The 27,584-nt window shown below is 41.0% G+C and overlaps 1 protein-coding gene across 2 annotated transcripts in view; it reads left to right on the forward strand.

The window, feature by feature from the left end:
* trip4 (thyroid hormone receptor interactor 4) overlaps positions 1-27,584 on the forward strand; it is a 73,697-nt gene that overhangs the window by 20,605 nt on the left and 25,508 nt on the right. For both annotated transcript variants that reach the window (XM_079217021.1, XM_079217022.1), the window contains exon 12: positions 6,111-6,213. In XM_079217021.1, coding sequence (XP_079073147.1) covers positions 6,111-6,213 — 103 coding nt within the window. The remainder of the gene's footprint in view (positions 1-6,110; positions 6,214-27,584) is intronic.

The raw sequence follows: 27,584 nt of genomic DNA on the forward strand, positions 1-27,584 counted from the left end.
TCTCTGCCTCTTGTGGTTTCTCCCTCACCTTCTACTCTTATTATCCGTCTTTCCTACCGAATCATACCCCTCATTTTTACTTGCTGGTGCTCCCCCTCTCCTCCTCTTCCTCCCCCTTATTCCACCCTCCTCATTTTTAAAAGCCACATGCTCCCAGCCCGTCTGGCTCAGTTGCACCCTGCCAATGAAGGGCTTTTTATTGGGCTGAGATTGAGTGCAGCCAAGCAGGGCCTGGCTAGAGCTGAGGCTGGGGCCAGGCTCGCCGTCCCCCAACCCCCCACCCGGCCGACTGCACAGCCCACTCCACATGCCTGTTCTGGTCTGGCCCTGTCGCCCAGAAGGAGATTACTTGTCTCTGCTGCCCTTAATTGCCGACAGCAGCTGAAAAGAGCCAGAGAGAGAGAGAGAGAGAGAGAGACTGTATAGAGGAGAGGGAACAGTGTTGGCTTGTCGAGCTGTTACTTGACAAGCTTGGACTCAAAGGTTTGTGTTCCTGCTGTCAAACCCTGGCTCTGTATTAGTTTGGTTTTTATTAAGATGGATGTTGTTTTCATCAAATGTTGGTCGGAACGCGTAGTATTTTGGGACGCACTAAAAATGAAAAAGACAGTATGTGGATGGCAGATGACGTGTTGGAGAAAGGGAAGCTGATGAAAGACTCATGAAGTCAGAACCTCAGCGCGTTACTTTATTAAAAGGATGTGTGGCGAGAGCAATAGGACCACTGTGCCCTCTTACTGCCCTCTATGCCACTGTTATTTTTCTTAGCCAATGGCGTACTTCCAGCAGCCTCTGCCCAGCCACCCCCTTTTCACTTTTTCCAATGAACTTGTTAATTTCATGTTATTACAGTTGGTTTTATGTTGAATCCCCTCTGGCTTGAACCCAGCAAATTAAATCGTGGGCAGTTTATTGAATTGACGGTCTCTGAAGAAGCTGTGAAGCTGTATGAATTTCTTCGCCTCTTTCCTTTTTTTTTTGCTGTTTTAGTATTTTGTCAGGTCTTTCATTCAGCCTGGCTGTCATCGTAACATGTTGAGTATTACTTATTTACAGCACGTTGCCTCCTTTACTCGTCTCAGGACGTAGTAATCAAAGTGTTGCAGCATGTCTAGCCTGTAAATAAAATGACGCGTGGTGTAAATTCTTTGTGCACATAACGCTTTTCTATTCTCTGGCCGGAAGAAGTGATGAAACACAAAATATTTGTCCAGTCTGCAAGCAGAAAATGAATGACTAAATTCAGTTTTATGTTGCTACAATATTTTAAAGAGCTTACACATGTGAAATACTCGTATTCCCGTTCTTGATGGTGAGATGAGATGATTGACGCTACTGACAGCAGACGGTTAGCCTGGCTCTGTCCAAAGGTTTAGGAGACAAAACTGCAAGCTATTGTTTTATGGAAAGAGGTTGTTCTTTGTATTAAAAAAACTAAACAAGATATAACATGTTAGCATAACATAAGCAAGCTTCATAGGCGCTAGGGCTAGCTGTTTCCCCCGTTTCCAGGCTAAGCTAACTGAATGCTGGTGGGAGCTTCAAATTTACCATTCAGACCCTCTTCTTTAATTTCCCTGTGATGTCACCCCCCTCCTCTGAGTGAGCCAACCAGGTGGCTGAATTATGCCCACACAAATTGATTAAAAACTAAAGCGTAAATGCCCTTTTGTTGAAAACACATGACTGATAACTAGATTCATCGTGAGTTGGCGCGCCGGCACGGTTGAGATGCTTTTGTATCTATTTCCTGAAAAACAGTTTGAAAGCCAGCCATGCAGTGGCTGCATTTCTGTGTTGAACACTAGCCAATTGTGTGTGTGCGTCTTTCAAGAGCAAAGAGAAGCGCTTGTCTCACAATTGTCTGACTGACCAAGTGAATTGGCCCGAAGCAACCAACCAGCGACACTCTATTCACACCAAGGCATTTTAATGCACCTGTCACACCATACCCTCAGATCTCCCCCTTGTCAAACACATCGGTCCCTCTACCCAGAATGCCCCAGGGCTGCAACCCAAACCTTGGATGCTCTCTAACGACTCAGATCACCTTCAACTGAATTCAGCGCGCCGGTCATTCTCACCTGTGGTGTTTCGACGCAATTCCACTCAGCATTTTCTTAATTCCCCACCTGCGTTTCTCAAGGAGCTCAACTTTAATTGCATTTGTAAGCAGGTCCACTCCGACTCCATTAGATCCTTCCTGATGAATGTGGAGGGCTGTAGCAAACCTGCTTGTCACACAAGCACAATGTTTCATGCCCTTTTGATTAACATGGAATGGAAACAATTAGGTGGGGGAAGGTAGCGAGGCAAAGCAGCACATTCAACAGCTTTAAATGCTAATTAGCTAATGGCGGGATGAAAGAGGCGTGCGGCGTTTCACGTGAACACCCTCAAACCCCGGCTGCAGCTCGTTTCATCTGAATTTAGCAAGACCACCACCATTTTGTTTCTTTGAGTACTCCGACGTTACAGCCATCTTGTGCACCGTGAGGTTTTATGTAATGATCTCGGATGAGGCTAGAAGGGCCTCATGTTACTTTCCACTTTTTTAATCATCTCTTATTCATTATCTTATATGATTACTACTACCTCCATAGAAACATTCACACGGTATTCAAAAGTTCACCGTATTTTTGTATGTGCTTTTTAGCTTGGGTGCAGGCGAACCACTTAGACACAAACACAAGCCCTTTTCAGACGTGATTTCTTAACATTGCTGTTGAAGTGATGGCTTTTTGCCATTCAGACGGGCTTGTCTTTCACATAAATGTTCCTTTCACATCAGTTTCACCAACTACTCAGAATTCTTCCTGCCTGCGTTCATGAAGTCGAACATGAACAAGCACTGAATGACAGGGAGTTAAGTTGGGGTGTTCTTTATATGCTCACATGCTGCATTAATCATTTTGATGGATATTCATTTTATTCAACATTTACAAGGTTTCAATGTTATTTTATTGTCAATGGTTGCACAACGAAATATCTTTATAGATTGAAACATGAGAAAAGATGGATCTCTGCAACAGCTTAGCTTCTTAGATTTATTAAAGAGACCTTTAAAGGCAGAACAAGACGATCCCTTCTCGTGTTGAACTTGTGTTCAGCCTTTAATCTGACAGCATTCCATTTGGACTTGTGTCGCGTTGAAAGTGACACGAGAAGTAACATTACCGCTGTGACTTTTACGTCAAAGTGACACGGGTGCTTCTTCACACTTAAGACTGACACCTTTAATGTAACGTTAAAAATAATGTGCATGTGTTCAACAAATACTCGATCCAATGGCACTGCTGTTACATTTAGTCTCTGGGCATTTACATGCACACAAGACCCGCATCTGTAATTTTTGTTCCAAATCATTTACTGGTAAATCATAGAAATGTATCCAATTTTGTATAACAAATTTTAAACCTATTCTGCATTCACATGCATCTGTACCTGAATGTGATTTTGGTCTTGGAAGCTTTCTGGTTTCTGTTTGTAGTCGGAGTGGCATTAAGTAATCACGTTTAATGGCTTTGGTTGAACGCAGCTCAATAATTTGTGTGGAAAGCCAAAGAGGAGAACGCATCGGCCCAAATCCAATCTTAGAACTCCCCGGCTATCGTCCAGCTATGATCTAGCTTTTTATTGGTTTTAAATTGGGTTGTAAACTGTCCGCTTGTGAAACAATCAGGAAACAAACAAAAACTAAAAGGAAGTCTTGGTCCGACTATCAGCTGGTTACACTGAAGCCCAGAAATATAGCTCCTCTCCCCCAGTGGCTTATCGCCTTCAGACCGATAGCCGAGGGGTTCTGAGATTGATATAAATCTAACAATGAATGACGTTGAGAAATAGCTCATTAAAAGTAAACGCACACAATGCTAAATCACTCCGGATTAAAGTGCCATTCTAACTGTCTAACATGGACATTTAAAACAAAGACTCAATTAGCCGGCTCACCTTAGCAAGCAATGTGAGAAGAACTGCACCAGTTCACAGGATCGATCCTCACATAGTCGGTCAAATGCATGTGCCCTCTGGCTAGTTGATTTAAAAAAAAAAAAAAAAAAAAAGTTATTCTTCCTTTTTACGTTAATTGGAGTAAATTTCTTCAGTTTGACAATAGTTCCTCAGTGGTTGTTAGCTGAAAAGTGTTGCGTATAGACAATCAGTCTAGCTAATTTGATATTTTTCTCACTGTCAACAAAAAACAAAACCAACTGAGCCCTGTCTGTCTTAGATGTGTGTCAATGAGTGTGAGAAAGAGATTATTTATTGAAAAAAGGCTAAATATCTTTGTACAGAGCAAAGAATAAATTCTTGGACTATTTTCAGATGCGAATGAATAGACTTTTGGTGCACCACTGAATATTTGTGGCACAAGATTCATAACGTTTTGTGTAGGATTGACTTGAAAATGGACCACGACGACAATGTTCATCACCATGAGATAATAAAATCATGAAATAATGTGATGTGTCATCCAGTGCAACGGTGTGTGGCTTCATTTATGTGTTGCTCTTGGGAACAGTTGAGGCCTATGTTGCAAATAAAATGGGCTATATAGACCTGCAACTGATGATTGTTTTCATTGTTTATTAATCTGACAATTGAAAAATTGCCAATGAGAAATTAGTATTGGACCAACAGTTTAAAACACACATACAGTATGTTAAAGTATAACAGAGAAAAGTAACTTGATAAATGGCTCCAAAAATGATTCAAAAATCAGTTTAACACAATGTTGAATATAAACAGAACCTTTGTTTGTTTACAACAAATCTTTTAAAGTTTTCATAGGGTCTGATGACGATAATAAAAATCTATAACATTGCCAGCGTTATCCCACGACGCTACATTCCTGGACCCGTAACCTTCATCTCGTTTAACCCCTATTAAACCTCACATAGTTTTTGGCCGTCGGGGGAATTTTCTATCTTGGAGACGGCGCACTTGACTGGGAGACGTAATTTAATTGGAATCGCTGTGTTGTTTGTTAGGAGGAATCAAGGGGCTCTTTTCAGGTCCTCATCAATGTCTAACAACGTTGAGTGTTTACATATTTTATCACTCACCGCTATATTGCACTCAAGTCGACACGGACTGTAATCTGAAATAAACATCTCTGTCATCTCTCCCCAGTTTGTCAGGCACCCTACAGATGGGTTGCAGACTTTGTTGATTTCCCTTAAAAGCCCCAAATTTGTCACAACCTTCAGTGCTCCTTTTGAGGGAGATAGGGAGAGTGTGAGTAAGAGACCAGGGGGACAGCCGGAGAGGAAAAAGCATGCTGTCACGAAGAGAGCCGCTTCCTGGCCGGCTAGATGCAATCACAGGCACTATCTGATAGCGCCGGAGGAAATTGGATGAGCTGAGAGCCGCTGGCTGCCAGTGATGGGAAAGATGACTCCTTTGTCACTGTGTTCAGTCAATTCCATACTCTCACCTGAGAGACCAATCAATAACACAGGGAGAGAGAGGGAGAGGTATGCCTTGGGCTGCTGTCAATTATGTGCTGTAAAACATCCCCTCCGTCACAGCGCTGAGGTATGGCTTGTCGCGTGGTATGCATAAATATGTCATGGGTATGGTTAAATGTGATGCCCTTCTATGGATTTAGAAGTATGCTTTTCATAAATTTCCAACATGTTGGAAGTCCGCAATTCTTTGTGTAATTACTAGATGAACATGTGAATATTGTACACATGTTTTTTTATCATTTTAATTGTGTGAGTCTTGTCCGTGTGACACCTCCCTGAAAAAATGATTTTTTGGATTTTGGTGTCGGTTGTGATAGATTTTGTCTCTTTTTTTGCTGCTCGCAAGTGGTGTAACGGCTCTCATTAGCAACTGCATCATTAGTTGTGCAATTACAGTGCAGAAAACCCAGAGAGACTCATAACTATCAGTTGCTGTCAGGGCATGTGGTATTACATCAGGCGTGCACGGAGGACATCTCGCGCCTTGATGCCGGTGTATAAACAGACACTCACTGAATGATTCATAATCGTGATAACGCTCAAGAGATTTACCATATTCTGTGCCCAATCTGGCCGTGGTAGTTCTGTGTAAGATGATGCTAAATTGTTCTTCTCTCTCCCTCTCGCTCCCCCCTGCAGTTCCCTGATACCTGCGAGGAATCTGCTTCACCATTTGTCTTCATCTGCACCAACCCCCAGGAGCTGCTGGTAAAATTCCCCATGAAAGGGAAGCACAAGATCTGTAAGTCCTACTTCTTTCATGTAAGGGGAAGTGGAGTGGATGAAATTAGCCTGTGCCAACTGGATTTCTTTTACAACTGTCTTTATTATTATATTATATTAATTTTTATTTTATTTCATCAGCTTTCTCCTCTGCTTTTTGTATGCACACACCTGCAAATAAGTGATAACCCCAGACATCGGGCCTGATTACGATCTGTCCATTAATAGAAACAAAATTAAAACGCACAAATCGTTCTCCCACACACGCGTCGCTCCGATCCTCTCTGAGAGCCATCTGTAAAGACGGGGTTTTGCTGTCAGGTTGCCTGGGGGACGATCCAGGCCTGGATGTGCGGTGCTGTTGCTGTATTGTGTGATTTATAATGGGACTCAAACACATTTTCCCTCCGCTGCCATAGACGCTGCTGCAAAATGATGTACCTGCAAGCTCTTTTGTTAATATTTCAAAACCCCCTGAAGACTTTGAGAGCTTTGTTTATGCAGCTGTGCCTCTTTCAGATCTTTCTAGATTGATAGAGAAGATTTTTATTTAATTTTTTGAGAGAGAGAGAGAGGCTAAAGGTAAAATGTAGCAGGAGCTGTGTCTTAATAACATGGATGTGATGACCGTGTCTACCATTTTAGTGGTTTAGCACAGACATGACCAGTAGAAATTAAATGAAGCGCTTGTTGTGTAAGATTTTAGCCGAATACTATTAATATTGTTAAAGTCTTCCTCTCTGTCTTCATAATTGTTCCTACATTTCATTCTAACTGTGATTAACATGGTGCTGAATAAAAGGCTGAAGCTGGTGAAACATGCTGACACATTGTTACAGGCAGCTTGCTGTCGGAGGCACAGATCGCTGGAGGGAAATCTGGACTTGCATTATTTAGAGCTGCAGTAGCTTGTGGTTTTATGAATCAGCATCTTTCTCTCTATCGGCGGTGAAATAAATATGGCTTCGTTGACCTTGCCGGTTGTTAATCATCAATAGTCTTTATTATTACTTTTTACAGTAACTGCAGCCTGTTTTCTTTTTCAGTTCAGTTGTGACGACTCATATTTTCTGCAACGGTACAAATATTGAACTTTGCGCATTTTGTTTTCTGCAGAAAGATTAAATGTTGCGTCAGAAAAAAGAGAAACACTTGGCTAACCCTTTACTCGTTGCATTTGCTTTGTTGTCCTTGCATTTATAACATACCAGCAGTATCTTTAAGGCGGTTCCCTTTTTATTCTATTTATACCAGTGGCATTTTGCACGTCATAACCTGCAAAGAAATGTAATGCTACTCCTCAGTCTTCCAGCTTTGTTCCCGCTCACACGTCACACGACTGTTTAGTAGTGCCGCCGTCTGACTGCTGTTCTTAATATCCGGACATTAACAACACAAAAGCTCACATAATGTAACACATTCACAAGTTAGAGCGTTAATATACCCTAAAACATGGACACAGACGCCAGCTGATAATTCTGTACATTGGGTGCACTACGACATGTAATTCAAGAACCTGTGAAATTCTTTTGCGTAATGGGGTCCCATCACATAAATGAAATATAAACAAATATGCAATGTTGTTAACCATCATTGTGCATCAAAGTTACTTCCCCACCTTTTTAGTTAAAACGTCATACCTTCCATACCATACCTGTCCTCATGCTGTGCATCATGTGTGCAGTTTTGCGTGCATACGTTGTCGTCATGTCGTGCGCATTGATCACAACACACTCCCAGCTGTCCACATTATCTCTGGTATTTGGAGCGGTTATCCTGACCCACTGGACCCACACAGTCCGGTCTGTCTTATTCTTCTGTCACCAGCTAGCTTTTCTCTATCTCACTCTCTTGCTCTCTCGCCCCGGCTCTTCCACCTCAATTCCCACTGCATCTCACGGGTCAAGGCATTGCCGCTCATTTTACTCAGGGGGGTTTAGCACGAGTATTTTTTTTGCTCCCCCAGCAGCTTACATCGACAAGATCCTCTTGTCACTGGCATCGCCAGCCGCCTCATGCATCATCAGAATGAGCAAGGAAAAAAAGGCTGCAGTCCCTCTGCCTTTTCCGTGCCTTTCAGCCGACTCAGTGCTTTATTACATAATGTGCACAATTGTTGTGTTTTTTTTCCATTATTGTGTTCAACATTAATTTGGTGGATGGTGTAAAAAAAAAATAAAAAAAAACACATGTAGAAATTACATTGTGCGGCTGCTGAGATTGATTCTGTCATTAAGCAAATTCTACAGTCATGTTGTGGAAAAGTGGGAACCTTGATGAATATGAGCTGGTGACGAACTAACTAGCCTTGACGTTACAGAATATCATGTTAAACATGTTAGCGGGGATTTTATTCCTGGGCTTTTATTTATTTATTAACTTCCCCATTAGCTGTTACCTTGGCAACAACTACTCTTCCCTGGGTCAATTTAAGATACTGGTGAAATGCTCAAAACCTAACTGCTACAATCTACATCCATTAATGTCCGTATTACTGAAATTGTATTTATTATTCATCTGTTTGCCATCAGTGCCGAAAAATATTTTTGGCAGTAAGTGCTTTGGTAGAGGTTTGTTTTTAGTTTTCTTCACTCTTTTATTTTACTTTTACTCTCCTGCATATTGCGCTTCATGATTTGCAGCTGCTTGCATTTTGTTTGTGATATGAATGGGAATTGTTTTTGATTTGTCTGACTGGCAAGCCAAACAAATGAGCTGAGAGCTGCATGATGCTGCAGTCTACCTCGCGTGTTTGTTTCTTGTGGGGTCGGCAGTTCTAGGAGACACTCTGCTTTACTGGCGGTGGAGCAATATTGCATATTACAGCGTGGAAGCTGGAACACCCACATATGGATGAACGTTATTGGAAGCACTTGGCAATTATCAAATAAAGTGTCTCTCTCTCTCTCTCTCTCCCTACACACAGACAGTTTTACAGTTGGCTTCGTACTGTAGATGATATGTTAGGCGATGCTCGACGCAGGTTGATCAGTAATTACCCTGTGGAGGAGTCTGTGACATTTAAAATGGCATGCAGCCAAGGCTCACTCCCTGTAATAAGGGATATGCATTATAGTTTATGGCCACATCCTGTGAACATTTGTATCGATGTGTGTGTGCGCGCGCTTCTGTGTGAGCTGAAGGTCAGTGTGCATGCGTTGAAAGCTATTTGGCTCTCTGACACGGATCCGCATTTCCCTTTTTCTCCTCCTTATAGCCGGCCTTCGCTCGCCATAGGTGTTTAATAGCCTGACATCCTGCGTATGATGTGGCTGTGTGCACACAGCGAGTGTGGACACAGCCACGTAGTAAAAGTGAAACGCAAATCATATATCACTAAAAACGCTTTCTCCGTTCAGTGTTCGTAATATCTAATGCAAAATGCCAACCCAAACTTGCTCTCCACCCAAAAACAACATTGCATTTTTTATTTTCAACCAATAGTTTTACGATTCTAGTACAAGGGCCAAGATGACTGAACCTTTTCAGCTGATCTCAAAGACACAAAGCGCATACAATTATGTAAACTATAATTACCCTCCTCAGGCCATAACTGATTCTCAACCAACATTAGTTTGCCATGGTTACAGTGGGATGTTCATTATCTTGAGTCAAATCTCTTGGCCTCATCCTGAACCTCAAGCCAGTTGGAGGCATCACAATTAGCAGCCAAACATGTTTGATTTTAATGACTGGAGTCTGAACAAGATCCAATAGTCTGCCGGAGATCAGAGCTCGGACGACATTGTAATTAATTCAATGCGTGACGGCAACTCCTTTTGGCGAGGTGGAGAGTTTCATACATAAGCCATGCCTGTTCTATCTCCTTTTGTTATTTTAAAGTGAGTTTATTTCAGCTTAACTTTCACTTCTGCCAAGCATTTTAGAGAACTCTTAATCACCGTCCATCTCCACTTAAATTGGTCTCCATCACGCTTCGACTGTCGCTGCCGAGCCTGAAGCTGCTCTCTCTGCTGTTCCGCAGAGCAAAGCATTAGGTAACCTGAGAATTATGTTTGACCTTCCTCCTATGATGCCTCCAAAGAATTAAAATCCTATTGCTCCCAAGCATGAAGGGTGGATACCCAGAGTAATGTTCCGTGAGTGAATCAGATGGCTTTAAGCCTTGTTTAAAGAGTGCTCGACCAGCAAGAAAGAAAGAAAAGAAAAACTACAAATCTCTTGTACAAGTACTCTCCCTATTCAAGCACTGAATTAGTCAATGAAGAGCAATGGTTCAAGTATTCAAAATGTGGTTGATAGGCTCAAGGCATCTGATGTCTTTTGTTCTATCTTGGGATAATTTAGCAGGCTTCAAAGTAATACCAGTAGATACGGATGAAAATGTTATCGCAATTTTTTTATTTTTTATTTTTTTTTAAATAAGAAGAAATTCTGCCAATGTAGTGTGCATTTGTTCTATAAAGATTCATCCATTATAGAAACAAAACGGAATGTCCTTTAACAGCTTTTAAAGCAGAAAAGGTCATTCGGAGCTCTTCACTCCACTCGCTGCCGAGCGTATAACTCTTGTGATATTACATGTGAATTCAGTGAGTGCTTTGTGAGTACTGGCTTATCTTTTTTCTATAAAGATTAGTCACTCTGATGGCTCTGCAGCAGATACAAAAGAGCTCCTTTTTTTGCCGAGGTTTGATCCAACTACAGGGAAGAAAGTCATGGGTATAATTACTAAGATGAGAAATTCCACTCCAGCTTCAGGTCATGATGAGATCTTTTTATCTCTACTAGCGTAAGTCATTGACATACAGATAATCTCAGAATCACCAGAGACCACAGTCATTTCAAAAGGACCTCAAGGTCGACAAAGTCTTCACGCCCAGGGCGCCAACATCGTTTTCTTCCATTTCTTCTGATTATATGTTCTCTTGTACAGCAGAATATAGTTATGTTTAAAACGGTTATCAACAGCAAACACTTTTGGGAATATTCCTACACTTTAACAGTTCTACAAGTATACAAATATAATGCTGTGTGTAGTCGTTGATCATGGAAGTAAATGTGTACTCTTGATGTGTTGGATAGTTTCCTTTACTATTACAGATAGACAGCCTGAACAGGCAACTCTGTATTGTTTATATATGTTATCATTTCAACAATATAAGGAGGTTCTCCAAATGAAGGTGAGTTGTTTCTTTTTGTGAGTTGGATGTTGCTGTCACGGGCAAAAACAAATTGCTTAAAGTGCGCGGTGTTCGTAGTATATTGTAGAGCTCAGTGAAAACAATGGAATGGGTAATTATAGACCAATTGCTCCAATTTACCTCCGTCAAACGAGGGCACATTATCTATTTCTCTTCTCTCCTTCGTTATCTCTTTTATTTTGGAAGAAACCACAACAAAATTAAGCCATAATTGCTCATGTCTCGCGAGCCGAGTCGGTTTACAATCTGGTCTGTGTTTATTATCGGGACACGGTTGTGGACGTGAAATGTTGTCGCCGTCTCTAATAGCCATCAATGGCCTTGAAGTGATGACGCTCAAGACTTCCCGGTTGATTTAGTGATCCCGGTGGTTACTGGTGGTCACAGCGAGTGCAGTTATCCACTGGTGTATCTGCTTACATAGCAGCCGAACTAACTAAAACCAAATGTTGTTTTAATAAGGAAGTCGGTCAATAATTGGCCTTTTTCCCCCCCAACCATGATGTTATTCCCAACACACTAGCAGATGGCCTTGATGCCACCAACATTACGTTTACTTTAACAGCTTCACAATAAAAGCCTCGTCTTTCACAAGTTGAACGCTTTTATTGTGAAGCAACAGCAGTAGGTAGAAAATGTCAGGTTTGCATGAGCAGTGATTTACTGCGGCTCTGACACATCATTTAAAAATAATTAATACAATAATGCGAGATCACATGCACGCCTCACGTCCCTCGTGCATGCGAAGACAACTTGGACTTGGAATGGCGGACTCCGACTCTAACAATTTAAAAATGCCTTATAGAGCGGTAATTAGAGATTGGCTGCTATAAATTATAAAAAAAATATTAAAAAGGGTCTGATTTATTAACTACTATTCTACGGCTGTAATTTAGTAAAAATATAATTAACTTGACTCCTCACGCTCATGATTAGTGCACGGCAATGGGGCTGTGATTTCCAGCATTTGTATGTAACACTAACCCACGCAAACGCATGTAATACAGCAACAACACTCGTAGCTACTGCATCATAATTTGTCTCCATGTGTTCTGGTAAAAATAAATTTAGGCCACTAAATTCCTGTACAATACATATTCACCACCCTTATGGGAATTGCTTGAAGCAAAAATAATCTATATTTAGTTATTCCTGCATATGAGCCAAGGGACTAGTGAGAATATCACATATAACTGGTTGTCTGTATTAGTTTGTTATGCATTTAACATCACATTGCCTTTCCAGCTCTCTTTTCAATATCATTTGCATCTTCAACGCATACATTATGGAGCTGTTACAATATGTATGGATTGTATCCCTCAGGTGGCACCACATATGGAAATAAAACAATATATTCATAGTGGAAATATTGCAGTTGAATTTTGCTCCACTAACCATCGGCTGCACTGTTACCTTGTGATTACCTCTTTGTTTTATGTGTGAAATCGCAGCACCATAGGATTGCAAATAGAGAGAGCCAATTACCTAACAAACGTCCACCTTCTCTCCTGAGGTGGTCATGTATTTTTTTTTCCTCCCCTGCACTCTTCCTCTGTCATCCACTGCTGGGAGAAAGAAAGAGGTTAGAGCGGCGGAAGTCCTTTTTTGATTATTTATTCATGACTTTCCATTTAATATTCATGCCTTTTTTTTCCAGGACTATCTGGGTGCAGAGGAGAATTTTCTGCCTCGGAGGCGGCTGGGGCCAAAAATCAGGTTTCAGCTCCAATGAGCTCAGTGGATGAAGGGAAGAGAGAGGCAAAGAGAGGGAGAGAGAGAGAGAGCGAGAGAGAGGGAACAAGAGAGCGGGGTTTCATGTGTTCTCTAGTAAATGAGAGGCAGGCCTTGAAGGTGACAGGCTGTGTTTATTACTGATCTGTCAGCCGGTTAATGGGGAGAGGAGAGGAGAAGAGAGGAGAGAGCTGAGCTGTCGAGACCAGAGCACACAGGCATGGGAGCAAGAGCGGAGCCCCAAGCAATAAACTTTGCCATACTAGATGTGCTTGTCCTTACAGATTCACTGACAACACTCCTGCATGCTGAATTGCATTCACTGGAAACTAAATTAGTCTGTAACAAAGAGTATTGTGCCGTATATGAATGAAAATTGTATGTATTTACTTTCAAAACAAAGGATGCACCGTCGCCTTTTTTTGACTGCTGTACTTTGTAAAGCCCAAGTTATACATTCAGCCTGCGTCTGTGCTGACCTACAATGTATGGCTATGACAGAATAACGTGCGAGCGTAAACCGCACATGCAGACGGCTGAAACACGCTTCTCCGGGCTGCACGTGGGAGAAATGTGCACATAGGGGCATTGTGAGCGGTTTTCTTGTCATTTTCTTTTTACACTCGTACATACGATCAGCCCGCTTGGCGCTATGGGCGTTGTCGGGATCTGGGAGGCGTGCACATTCTTGGTGAGCCTTTTGCGACCTGCAGTTACGCAGAACACCCGTCGGTCTATGTTTAGGTGCACAGGGACGTTCGCGTACATCTTCTGAAATGTATCAATTCAATTCAATTAAAAATCATGTCTATTTTTGGACTAAATCCGGTCATCAACATGTCAAAACAACAGTCCCCCACTTTCACCTCAACGACAGCTTTAGTAGAAAACAACTTGCACAGAATAATCACAGAAAAGGCTTTTATAAGAGAATTAATGGTTCCCTTTGTCATGGAGGTTGTGGTGTTATCAGGCCATCTTAACAGCGTAACAGATTACAATAAAAGAGTATTAGGTTTTCTTTGTGCAGATAAGACTCCAGGTGCATATCTAAGATTTTGTTCAAGGATCTGTTAATGTTGCAAGATGCACTAAATTGAACATATTTTACTTAATTCATTTACTTGAATAAGACAAATCTGGCATAAGTACTGTATCCTGTGATTATCTTTGTGCATTGCAGATGTAGATCAGAGGCAGATTTTGTTTATATCATTGAAATAACACTGTTTTATTTTAGTACCGTGTAGCTCTGACAGAGACATGCTTGGCCCGAGAGCTCTGTGCAGTATTTGATTGCACTTGAGCCCAGAGGTTTTATCGGCTGCCCTCGGTAATGAAACCTCTTGGCTTCCCGTCTCAGCAAATGGTGAAAAGACTGTGTAAAGATATTGCTCTTTGTTGTAGCAATAGATTTGTCTTTTCTTATCTCAGCGAAGCATTGTTGCCTTTATCAGTCACCATTACAAAATCCATATCAATCAGCATTTGACATGCCAGTGCTTTTCTTCAGTGTCACGTTTACCGCATGTGTGGCAATGCTTTCCGCAGATTCTGTTGAGTTGTTATTTAAAGTAATGCAATTATCGTGCGTTACAGAGCTTCATATGTACGTGTCTCCGTGCTGCTCTGGTCTGAACAGATATCTGTCTGTGTGTGTTGAATGCATTCAGTGATACTGTAGATGTGTGAGGAGCTTACTGGGTCCTTTGTTAGGGATATAGATGTTACTGCATTGTTGCACAAGCCAGTTTTTCTGATGATGCCTGTGAGGGTTGTACTCCTGAGGTTAAAATTGATTTAGTCTTCAGGAATATACCATGGATGAAAGTGTAGCAAGGAGAGTAATGCCTGTTTCATGCAGTCTGCGGAGTGGATTTAAAATAAACATGGGCTTTGGAACCAAATTATTTCCACGGAACAACTGATCTTTTTTTTCTTTTTTTTTTTTACTGTAAGGAGAAAATAAACCTCAACCCCTTTATTCTCGTGCAGGTTTGTGCCCATCATAAGTAGCTGTTTTCATTCTTACCTCAGGCTTATAAAGTGCACAGCATTCATTCTCCGTCCATCCGGATCCGGGGTTTGAATGCTGCTCATCTCCTGTCAAAGCAGCGAACGCATCGCAGTTTTTATTTCACACACTCGCATTATGTGGGTCAGTGTTCAGGAAGTGAGACTCACAAGACGCCACTTCCACTGGCTTCACTCCATCTCCGTGCCTCTGGGTGTAAATAAGTAGCCCACCAACACAGATTACAAATGTGTAAATACAGAAAAACAGATTTTACACATCTGTGTCCGTCCCTTTTGTGACTGAACCCATATGTTGGTTAGTGTTCTGTTTTCACTCCCAGGTTTTCTTTTGTTTTCCCGGTTTTGTCCATCTTTTCTCCCTCTCTGGCTTTGTCTCCGTCCTGAGCCTGTCGGAGTAATCAATCTGGATCGGCCCTGAGAAGGGGGATGCAGTCAGATGTGCTTTGCAATGTGATCGATGTTCTTGATTTGTGAGAGATTACTCGTGTGTGCGTGTGCGTGTGTGTGCGTGTGGGTGTGTGTGTGTGTGTGTGCGTGTGTGTGTGTGTGCGTGTGTGTGTGTGTGTGGCTGAATGGGGGAGGTCTGCTAGCGAGCATGGTTGCAGTTGCCGTGCTCCCTTGCCTTTGTTAATTTGTCAGGTTAAGAATTGAGGATCAATAGGTGGATTATTTGCAAAGTTCAAGAAGCTGATGGAGGTTCGGATGTTGAACTAGACACGGCCAATGAGTCACTTAATGTGGTTAAAAAGACTCACTGGAGGTTTTACTGGTTTTTTTTTGGCCCAAATACAAAGTGAATTTCACACTAAAGTCTGAAATGTAACATAAAAGTGAGTTCCTTGTGTAACTCTATGGAATGGGAATTTATTGCATCAATACTTTTACAAAAAATCGTATAAGTAATTTTTGTTGTTGTTTGTGAGTGACACCTAACATTTTAAAAACTAAACGTATGTAATTTATATCAAGTTATTACAGACTGTGTGACCTCAGTGTTCCTGACATTTCTATATTCATGGTTGCTTATCAGCCAACATGTGCAGAAATAATAATTAGAAGTGAAACAATTAGTCAATTAATCGATTAGACGATCCACAGAAAAGGAATCAACAACTATCATTTTTCAAGCAAAATAACTGAAGATTCGGTTGTGGGAACTTTTTAAATATGAGGAATGAGGTCCAAGTTGGCAGTACATTTGAGATGTCTTTGTTTTGAACTGTTGGACAAACAAAACAAGACATCTGAAGATGTCACCTTGAACTTAAGGAAAATGTAAAAGAAATTCAATTTTTTTTGACATTTTACAGAGTAAATGATTCGTCAGTTAAAGTAATAATCTCGTAGAGATCAAAGTGCAGGCGCACGGCACATAATCTGTTTGTGTACACAAAGAGGGAGTTTGCCCTGAAGTTAGCCACATCTACGGCCCAGGCTCACTTAAGATGATGGAGCAGGCTCTAATTTCTTGTATTTATTTATTTTTAGATTTTAGTCGTCATTCAAGAATGTATTTGTGTTTACTAATATTGCCCATATTTCAAAATGAAAACAGTGGGGTGGACAAAATGATCGCAGCATTATATGGATTTTGGTAATTCAGTTGTCCAGTGTATATGCATTTACTGTGTGTGTGTGTGTGTGTGTGTGTGTGTGTGTGTGTGTGTGTGTGTGTGTGTGTGTGTGTGTGTGTGTGTGCGCGTGTGTGTGTTCGTTCGTATGTGTTATTTATTGGCTTTTTTTTCGCCAATAAATAATTAACCCAAGGACCGTTGGTTGGACAGAGAGAGGGGTGCGGCATGCAACAAAGGTCCCACAGTATATGGCATGCGCTGTAACCACTTGGCTACCAGGGCGCTCCAATACATCATATTTGTAATCAATAAACTATATATGTTTTTAGAGATTTCACATACAATACACGTATACAACATGCTTCAGTGTGCTCTGCAGCAGTTTATAGCTGTGAAAAGTAATTTAGTTGAAAATGATGTACACGTTGGGCACGCTTTAGAAAAATAAGACGTTGGCTACTAGTGGGAAGAGTGACCTGTGAAAAGCATAAACATTGACACGCTGCTGCCACAAGGCCATCAACGTTTCTTTCAAAAGACGACCTCACCAATGTCATCACCTGGCTGCACTTGGCAAGACTCCTCGGTGGAGGCTGTCGGCTCTCCGTCAGCTGTAGGTGTTTTCACTTTGCCTGTTTTCAAAAGAACATTTGATTCTCGTAGTTTTCCTCTCCCTCTGAAGGGAAGCAGACAGATGTAATAGCCATTAGCCTCGGGGAGAGACAGCACAGATGTGTCAACAAGGCTTGACTTTTACAGTCCAAGTGAAGTCTGAGCAAACATTGGCTGTGTAGAACCCTGTGTGGTTGAGCAGTGATCCAGGGACACGGTCGCACGGCGTTGCCCCGGGACTCCAAACAGACCGTGACTCTAGTTCTCATTACAAGAGTGGGTCAGACCACCCCAATACGGAAAATAAATAATGCAGGGGGAAAAACCTGAGTGCTGCCACCTCACTGACAACATCCACACAACCCTTTTCTACATGAATAAGTGGTCCAGCATTTTATATGCTCCCACTGTTAGCTGTATTTCTTACATGCTTGGTATGCCGGTGGTTTGGAAGAAAATATGACGTCAGTTGGGGCTGCAACGTTTATTTTAATAATCGGTTCGTATGCTGACTATTTCGTTCAATTGGTCTATAAAATGTCAAAACAATATTCTCATCACAATTTTCTAAAGCCTAGTTGAAGGTCTCAAATTGCTGGTTTGTGTCAGACCTCAAGCCCTAATATCACGTGACTAGTATTGTTTAGGGTCCTCTAATAATTTGTAATAATTGTGGAGGTCGTCTGTGAGCTTAATCCCGTGCGAATCTTCCATGTCCGTAATTTGTCAAGTAAAATGTCCCGTGCAAATTACTGTATTTTGCCAAACATAGGGATTTTAACATTTATTTTTACAATCACTTGAAATGTTGAAGGCACTATCTCTATGATTTGGTGTCGTATTTTTTTGGTTTTCGCCACTCATTCTTTTTCCCTGCCTTTTACGTGGTCCAGAATTCTGGTGGCTGCATTGGCAATTATAAATTAAAAACATTTTTACAGCATTTTGTGTGAAAATTCAGGAGGCTCATCTCGCTACACAGCATGGAGAGACCCATTCTCACCGGAGCAAGAGGTCTTTGTGAGTATTATACCCATACATGAATAGGCCTATATGAGAAGATGATATTTATAATGAAATACTTTTGATAGAAGCGGATATTACGTAGGGCCTTTCCATCATACCTGGGGGATAATGCCAGTAAATATGAGTAAAATACAGACCACTAAGACGCTGCACAAAACAGAAGTGGGGGGTTCTTTCTAAATAACATGAGGTCCCCTGGTAATAAAAGTCCTGTGGGAATAGGGCTTAAAATATACATTTTAATGTCAAATAAGACAAAGAAAGGAGCAAATATCCACAACTGGAGCCAGTGAATTATTGGCATTTTTGCCAAATTACAATCACTTGTTTTAAGCTCAGTCTCTGTCTGCCACTTGACTTGCTAAGCATCTACCTCTTCTAATCTGAACCCAGCCATTCTTCCCTTTCCTTATATTCCCGTGGCTTCCAAAAAAGAAACTCAAAAAATCCAATTATTTATCTTAATTTGATCTCAATTTCCTGTTGCAATGGAAAGTCCAGGATGAAAGAGTTGAAATTCTAATTAAGCTGTAACGGTGGCAGCAAGTTGATATTTTTTTCGTCTCAGTGCATTTCTCCCTCGTCAGCCCTCTTCCCTCGCTGTATGTTCAGCTTGATCTCTTCAAATTTATTTCCTACTTTGTAACCAGAGGCAAGAGCCCTTGACTTGCTGCCCCCACAGCCGCAGCCAAGGCAGCCATTTAAGTTGTGATTAAAAATTAATGGTTGAGTGAGGATCATCGGGAGAGGGAGCAGGGGAGGAGGAGGGCAGCGAAAAGAAAGAGACAATGCCTGAGCAAGAGGGATAGGCTGTGGAGAAGGGGAGCAGGCCCAAGCAGCAGCAGCTGCTCCCTGATAGAGGGTTGGAAGGTCTTCTTAACAACTCTGCTGTGTTTAACTGCGCCGCTCACACCCCACCATGAATATTGCATTGCCGCTCTACCGGGCTCCTTGTGTTACCCTACTGCGTGTTGAGCAGAGCTGCATTCGCGGCGTCCAAGTTTGAGCCGGCCCCCGCCGGGGGAGGGGGAGGCGTTCACATTAAAGCACTCGCCACACAAACCAGACCAGCATACACACCACATAATTGCCAAACTGATTCAGAGAGGACCCCAGTTTCACTGCATGTCACAAGCAATTAAGTTCAGCCACACCAAAAAAAAATCGCCAGCATTTCCAACCATTGTTACTTTTTTATTTTTCATACTATGTTTTGAAATGATTTCCAGTTACTGAGCAGAGAAGAGGACCGGGGTGGTTTTCATTAACGCACACATGCACGGGCCGTAGAGTTGTTGTAAATGGTTGCGTTTTAATACGTTTTAGCTTTCTGAAGAAGGTCAGTGGAATAAAGGGCAATCAGTTTGAGTCTGGCCGAGCCGACATCAAGCCGACTCTGCGGCCATTTCTTTTAAAAAGCGGAGCAGAAAGACCATGAGACCACACAAGGTCCTGACCTTGACTTCACCAGATGATGAGTAGTGGCACTTACATCCCGGCCTGCCCTTTTCTTCCTTCTGGCCTCTTTCTCTGTACTGTTTCATTACAGCATTTCTCAGAGTCCATTACCCACTGATACGTGCACTCATTCAGTTCTGCCAGCATTGTTCCCCATGTAGTAAAGCTCTTTTGGGATTGCAACTCAAAGTGCTCTGATTGGAATAGCCAGCTATTTAAAAACAGAAAATAAGGGAGAATGGTTTGTTTTTATTCCCAAACAAGGTCAGATTTTTGTAGATTTGGCCATCGTTCTTATCCATTATGGTGATAATTTAGTCGCCAATTAGGGCTGGGCAATAATTCAATATGATAATCCATCTTTCAACGGATTCATATCCTGACGAAATCATATCATGATAGCAAGACACACAATTATGTTGTTTAAATTGATAATAGCACACAAGCATATGAACCAGTGGTGGGCCGTCAGGGCCAGCAAGGCCTTCTCTGCTGGCCTAACATAACCAGAAATCATGATCATAATTATGATAAAGGTTAATTTAATTTTTTATTTACTTTCTCTAAATATAAGTATTCATATTCTCTTCATGTCATATTATGCTCCTTCCAGTGCTGTTGTTTTTAGGTTAGAGTTTTTATCCAATCAGAATTCAGCTATCTTATGTTGCCAGGCTGTATGAAATCTGCCCGGGCCTTCAGAATCAACATTGCGGGCGTCTGTGCACTGTAAGTGAACGGGCAAATACAGTTGATAGATAGTTGCGATAGCCAATCAGATCACGAGTTGTGTCAGTAAGGCCTTCTAGCTGGCCTCACGTTGAACATGACATTTACGCGTCCTGTGATTGGATACTTACTAGTTTGAGCCACGTCAGTGCTATGCAGATCAGCAGAGCCACACCCGGGATTGTTAACGGTTAAAAACCTTTTTTAACCCACAATGGCCGAAGGAGAGCTACGCGTTGATTTGGTTGCTGATATACTGGCAAGGCCATTTTCAAGAAGAACTTTTCAAGAGAAGCTAGATCTCGTGAGAGGAGGACGGCCGACCCCTGAGCTAGCTAACCTGTCCCAGCCGGCCATTTCCAGGCAAGCAATTACGAGCGGTACCCCTGGCTTACGGCTTCTGATGGACGCTGCAAATTGTTCTGCTGGGAATGCCTTTTGTTTGCAAAGGACAAATTTAGTGTGTGGAGCTACACTGGATTTGCAAACTTAAATTGTTTAACCAAGGCAGCAACGAGACACCAAAGCACGGCTGGACACTTGCAAGCTACGGTGCTTTTAAAAACTTTCGAGGACACCAGAGTGGACTCACAGCTCAACGAACAGGTGCGCAGGGAAAGAGAGCTGCACAACGAAATGGTGAAGAAAAACAGGGAGATATTGAAAAGACTGATTGATTGTGTCGTGTTCCTGGGTAAACAAGAGCTTTCATTTAGGGGACACGATGAAAGCAGTCACTCCTCAAACAGAGGTAACTACATGGAACTTCTTTCTTTTATGGCTGAGCATGACACAGACTTGCATTACCACCTGTCCACCAACAGAGTGTTTACTGGAGCATCTGGCAAAATACAAAATGACCTAATTTATGCTATTGCTGAAGTGATGGGAGAAGAGATCAAAACAGAGATAAAAAATGCACCGTTCGTTGCTGTAATGGTGGATGAGACAACAGATGTTGGTAATGCTGCACAGCTCGCACTTGTCCTGCGCTATGTAACGACATCAGGTGTCAAGGAGCGTTTTATCAAATATGAGGATGTAACTAGTGGCAAGCGAGCTGATGACATTGCTGACATTGACATTCACGTTTAATGTTTTTATAATTTATTTCGTTCATATCAAATCCATAATAACGAACTAAAATGACAAATATACTGAAAATGGAACAAAAAAATCTTGCCCTTCTGCAATGTATGTGAATCATCTGGCGCATTGGCGCAGCTGTGTGGTTGTACTGCCGTCTCGTTCGTGTTTTTCTGATATTAAACTGCGATTTTGCAATTTATTGCACAATCTTGTTAAAGCTTGTATATTCTTTGTGGACTCGTTTGATAAAACTTTTTGGAAAGATAATTTTAAAGACCCTTTTATTTTTAAGTTTTGACAGTAGCATACCAGATATGTTTTAATTGCTGATGCGGGTTTGTTGATTTTAAAATGCGCCGGAAAATAGCCCATTTTGTACACAATTGAGGTGATGCAATGCCCAGTAGTGCTTAAGTGTGTTTCTAACTACTCTCTCCAGTCCTGGTGTTATAAATGATGGCATAATGAAAGGTATTTATTGACTAAGTAGGACATCACTGAAGGCCTAAGTGTGAAATGCACCGCCCGCCACTGATATGAACACATTTCCCAGAAAATCTGAATTGATAAATAGTCTCCTTATGGGAATAGCCCAGTGTAGTTACATCTAACTATTGTCTTAATTAAATTACTCTGTATTTGTGTGCATGCATGGTTACATAGTCAGTGTATGTCTGGAAATTATAATTAATTTTTCTCCTCTATAATTTATCTTGAAATGGTTATATTCGTTTTGCACTAAAGTTCTTAATTACATGCAAAAATTCTCGTTTTTGGCCATATTGCCCCTATCGTTACTTAATTAGGATTCAATTAGCTCAAAGACTGTGAAGCGTGATGCAACAGCCAGACTCCCTAGAATCTGTTCTAAAGCTCACTTATTTAAAATATTGTATCTAGTTTTTTGAATCTGTGGATACAACAAAGTTTGAAAACCGCCAGGCTAGCTGTTTCCCTCTGCTTCCAGTGTTTATGCTAAGCTAAGCTAGTAGATTCCCGGCTTGAGGTCCATAGTTAATTAATACACAGACATGTGAATCTGAACATACAACTTTCTGCAAAAATGTAAAATTAGTCTTTTAACAACCACGAAATGTTCTGTGCTCACAAGATGCCGTAGTGTGGTAAGAACCGTTTGGGTTTTTCTTCATTTTCCTTTTCAAATAAAAGTTGTCTTATTGCCCTGTTCACTCTATTTCAAAGCTGTCTGTGTAATCAAGTTAATAGAGATTGCCCTGTCTTTAAAAGTACCTGACAACAGGCAAGCCTGAAAAGTGCAGTTTACAGTAGTTAAATATCCTTCGCTATTAAACAAAATACTTCTTTAAGTAATGATGCTGAGCAGCACTTTGAGTACAGAAAAGGAATGACATGACTGAACAGGAAGGTTTATAAAGTGGCCAACAAAACCACATCTTAATGACCGTTTTCCAGTGAAAAGCTTTCAAAACACATTAAACTTGTCAACAATTCGGCTTGATATAAGAACTGGTAATTAATCAAATGGTTTCTGGTCTGACTGTTGCTCACCAGAGAACTTTGACTGCCATAACTTCCTAAATGATACATAATATAGGAATTCCTCATGTGTTTTGGGAAAATATAGATGTTTTCATATTCATTCGTTTTTTCCGTCAACAGTAACGTTTTAGCTTTAAGGAGAACCAACTGTTCAATACCTTATGTACACATTACAATCGAATAGAAAACACAGAGGGCATTGTACAGAAATCTCCTGATGAGGAAGGTATGGAACCAATAGAAATGGATGCTGTCTAAGAATGTCAGGTTTAAGGTATAATCAGATTTGTAATGTGGCTTTGACACCTCCTCCTCATCACCCACCTCCTTGTTGCGACACTCTGTTCCTTCCATTCTTTCCACGCCTCTTACATAATTTGTTAATTCTGTCCTATTTCCTCTGCTGCTGCTGCCATCCCTGTTCTTGCTTTAGGTCTTATTTGCAATGCTAATGAGGCGAGGCAGCGCGTAATGGTTTGTAGGGGGAAAGAAGCTGCCTGTAAAGATGGAGATATGGTAATATGCCCACTGTGGCATAGGGACAATTCTCTTGGAGAGTGGCTACATCATTGCACATTGCGGTGTCATTGTGTAAATGTTGTGAGATCTCATGAGCAGAAAATAAATCAACATAACTAGAACCATGTGGCTTCTGTTTAAAATAGTCACAATTTAAAGAAAAAAAACAGTATTTACTCTCCAGGTTTCTTAAAAAAAGTTAAAAATAGAAATATTATGGAGTTATTGTCAAATGCACCATTAATGATTTCTTAATTATAGAAATCGGTTGAGGATTTCTCACTCAAAATCAAGATTGGCTGATAATTTATTCAGGAAGATATATTGTGTATTCCGAACAAAAATAAGATATGTGCTGTCAGCGTATCTCTGGTCAAACATATTGGAGAGAAATGCTCTGGTAGTACCAGGTTTGATCAGTCCATAATTTAATTTGGGAGCTCTGTGTTTCCATTTGACATTTTCTAGGATTTTCTTTTTTTAAATGGGAGCTTTTAGCTTTAAGCGTGCCCTCAACTGTCCTTCTGCCATCATTGTAGAAACCCGGATGACTCTTGATTAAGGCAACAAGTAAAAAAACATTACTTGATTCCAAGCCTTGTCCCCATCAGGCAGCTTTCAGTTCGCAGCTCCATACTTATCTGTCTACCGCCCATGTGATTTAAATTTCAGTCACGCCAATAGCGAGTAAATGGATTATTGAGCAACTGTAAGCGGCTCGCTCGACAGAGCTGCCTGTGTGTGCTCGCTGAACAGACACAGAACATCCAGCTATAGCAATACACTGCACATTCCATGTGTAGAAGGGGTATTTCTTTTATTGTTTTACAGATGTATTTTTTTTTCTCCCTGGGAAGCCTTTCAAACCGCTTTGTTTACAGTTGGTTTGATGCCAGCCTCGTCTCTTTGAACATTAAATACATGCATACATATGGGCTTAACTATACTCTTTGAACCATTGTTCCTACTTAGAATTGTGATTTGCCGATGAAATCTTGCCAACTTGGTAAATATTTTCCATCCCTCTTGTATTAACCTCCTACAAATAGCTGATTAGACACGAACCACTGGGAAAAATGTATAAGCACACTTAATGAATCACTGAAGCGCCACACTAAACCTACACCCACAATATAATAATAAGTATCCGTTTAACTTGGGCTCTTCAGCATCGTTTTCAGAATGATATCGCATGACTATACGTCCACTGGGCATCCGGGTGTAAACAGGAAGTAGATTGTTTGCTTATTTTCAGAAAATACGACGAGTATTATAGTACTCTTCAATAATAAAAGGTCGGGCTCGATACTTAAGTACCTCCTCGATAATCTTCCTCTATATAATTAAACGGCCACATTTAGTGGGGGGAAAACAAAATATTGGAGTTGCTCTTAAACTCCGGAGGTAATGGTAAATGGACCTGTACTTGTATAGCGCTTAATCTTGTGCTTTAACGGTGCATGACATCATTCACCCATTCATCCACTGGTGGGAGGAGCCATCTGCCCATCAGGACTAACTAACATTCACACACATTCACACACCGTAGGAACAGCTATGGGAGTAATTTTGGGGTTAAGTGTCTTGCCCAAGGACACATGGACTAGCAGAGCCGGGGATCGAACCGCTGATCCTCTGATTGCCCCAGTCGAGGAGTGTGAGCTATGCGTTTCAAAAATAAAATGTAGTCTTGTGGATGTAGCCCAACTTTTGGTAAAATTTAAAAATATACATTCATGCTTTCTTAAAAAAACTTTCTCAGATAAGAATTTAAAAGAGGCTTTCACAAGCTACTATACTTTAGATAAGAAATGCCGTAGTTGTGATCGGTGTCTAATCTTCACTAATAACTCTGGTCCGTGCTTGTCTTTCCCAAATATTGTATCTTTACTTCAACAATGCATCAAATGATCTGACCGTGGGACACTGAGGTGAATGGGCTGAAAGCAACACCAATCTTAACTGGGATCATCGCTCTTTTTCGGCAAATGTACGGTGTCGAAACAATTTGAGATAAATATGATTGATTTACTTTGATAAAAATGGAATCCATACAATTCAAACTATGTAGGAACTGTAAGGTAAGAGAAATGAGAGGTTTTGTGTGCTACATTTCAGATAATGCAGATGTTTTGTCGCAAACATGTAATATTATATCAACAGGATACAGTGGAAGGTTTATGTGTACGATGGCTCATACTTCCTTACTTGCATTTTCTCCTGTATGACTAAAGTTCTATATAAAGTGCTGGTTATCACTTATTGGTGAATCTTTCAAAAATATGAATTTATTTTTGTTCTGGCAGTATTGGCTAGGTATATCCTTATATATGCTTTTAATCTAGTTTTCAGGAAATTCAAACAATGAAGTCAAAAGCTTTCCAAACTAGTAAATAGAGGATTTTATTTAGTAGTCCTAAATATGAAGATGTGAAAAGCAATTTGGCATCCCCATACAATGATCTTCATGAATTAGGTCTCAATTTAGGTAAGTTAGAGTAAATGAATTAAGTCTTCAGACATAATAGATGTCCACCATTTATCTTGGTTTAGAATGTGATGTATTCTACATTTTCTGCCCTCCATTAAACTGGAAAATACGTTTTCTCAAGTGTCCAATTAAAGAAATGGAAGAGTACCGTGATCAGATCATCTCTGAAGACCTTATTGCGCTCAGCCGGCAGACCATCCCTGGTGTTTAGTTATTTTTTAATGTATTCAGAGCAATGTCTAGATTGTCTTTGTTACTTCTTAATATCTATTTTGATTTTGAGCAATTGATTTGTATCAATTAGTGGAGAGACAGTCTGACACGCTCCCTCTCGGCAGACTGGAAAGTCTTTGTTCGTTGTCCAGGGCTGAAAGGGAAAGATGGAGGGCATGGGTTACTTGATGAACTAGAACATGCATATCTTTGTTTTAGCAGCGAGTAGATTGTGTTTGTGTACGTGCATGACTTGTGTGCATGAGAGGGATTATGCTTATCCTTTCGTTAAAAAGTAAAAATCAGAATCAGCTTTATTGGCCATGTGTGTTTACACATGCATGGAATTTGACAACCGAGACAAAAAAGACAACAGAGTAGTGAAATATGTATTTTTAAACATATTGATTCATCTGGCATATGATTATACTTGACTACAAGCCTCTTTTGGACTCGCTCAGCTTGATCTAAATCAGTTTGGCTGTTTCCTGTGGTGTGTCCGCAACACACCATTCATTACCCTTCCAATGTATGGAGTGAAAGCAGCGGCACTTTAGCTTTATCTTTATCTGTCAGACACATGTTTGTTTTTTTCAACATAATGGTATGGAATTCTATGTTTTGGTGATTTGTAGGTGCTCACATACATGAAGAGCTCAAAGTGTTGTGTAGAGTCTTCCAGCCTGTGGCTGTCACCATTGTGCACCATGGATAGTGTGTCCCTGAGCTCTTTACAGAAGCCTGCTGCTCCTAAATGCTTAGGATGGGTTCAATGAAGAGGTCAGGCTTCATATATGTGCCTGTATGTATACGGCCATTGAAATAGTGTTTCAGTGTTCATGAACGCTACGAGGTCTTAAGTGCCGAGGTGGCCCCCCGTGTGTCATGTGCCGCACCGTCTGAGTAAACAACACACAAACCTGTCAGATGTGAAATGTAGATTACGAGAGTATGCTTTACTACGTACGTGTAGTTGCCGGATAAATGATGAAGAATGCCCAACACTGTGTGCAGAGAACATTTCTTTTTCATTCTCATGGTCCAAGACATAATTCCTCTTGGGCGATGCTCAAGAATGTTACGAGGCATGAAGAAACGGCTCTAGGAAGTGTAGAAGGCAGCAAAGTGTATGGACGCAACGAGTCTCCAAAGAAAATCACTTTCTGTCTTCTGAACCCGACATGTTTCACACCCATGGATGTTAATAACTGTCTTAAATTGGATT

This window comes from Taurulus bubalis, assembly GCF_910589615.1.
Source record: "Taurulus bubalis genome assembly, chromosome: 4".
Taxonomy (NCBI): domain Eukaryota; kingdom Metazoa; phylum Chordata; class Actinopteri; order Perciformes; family Cottidae; genus Taurulus; species Taurulus bubalis.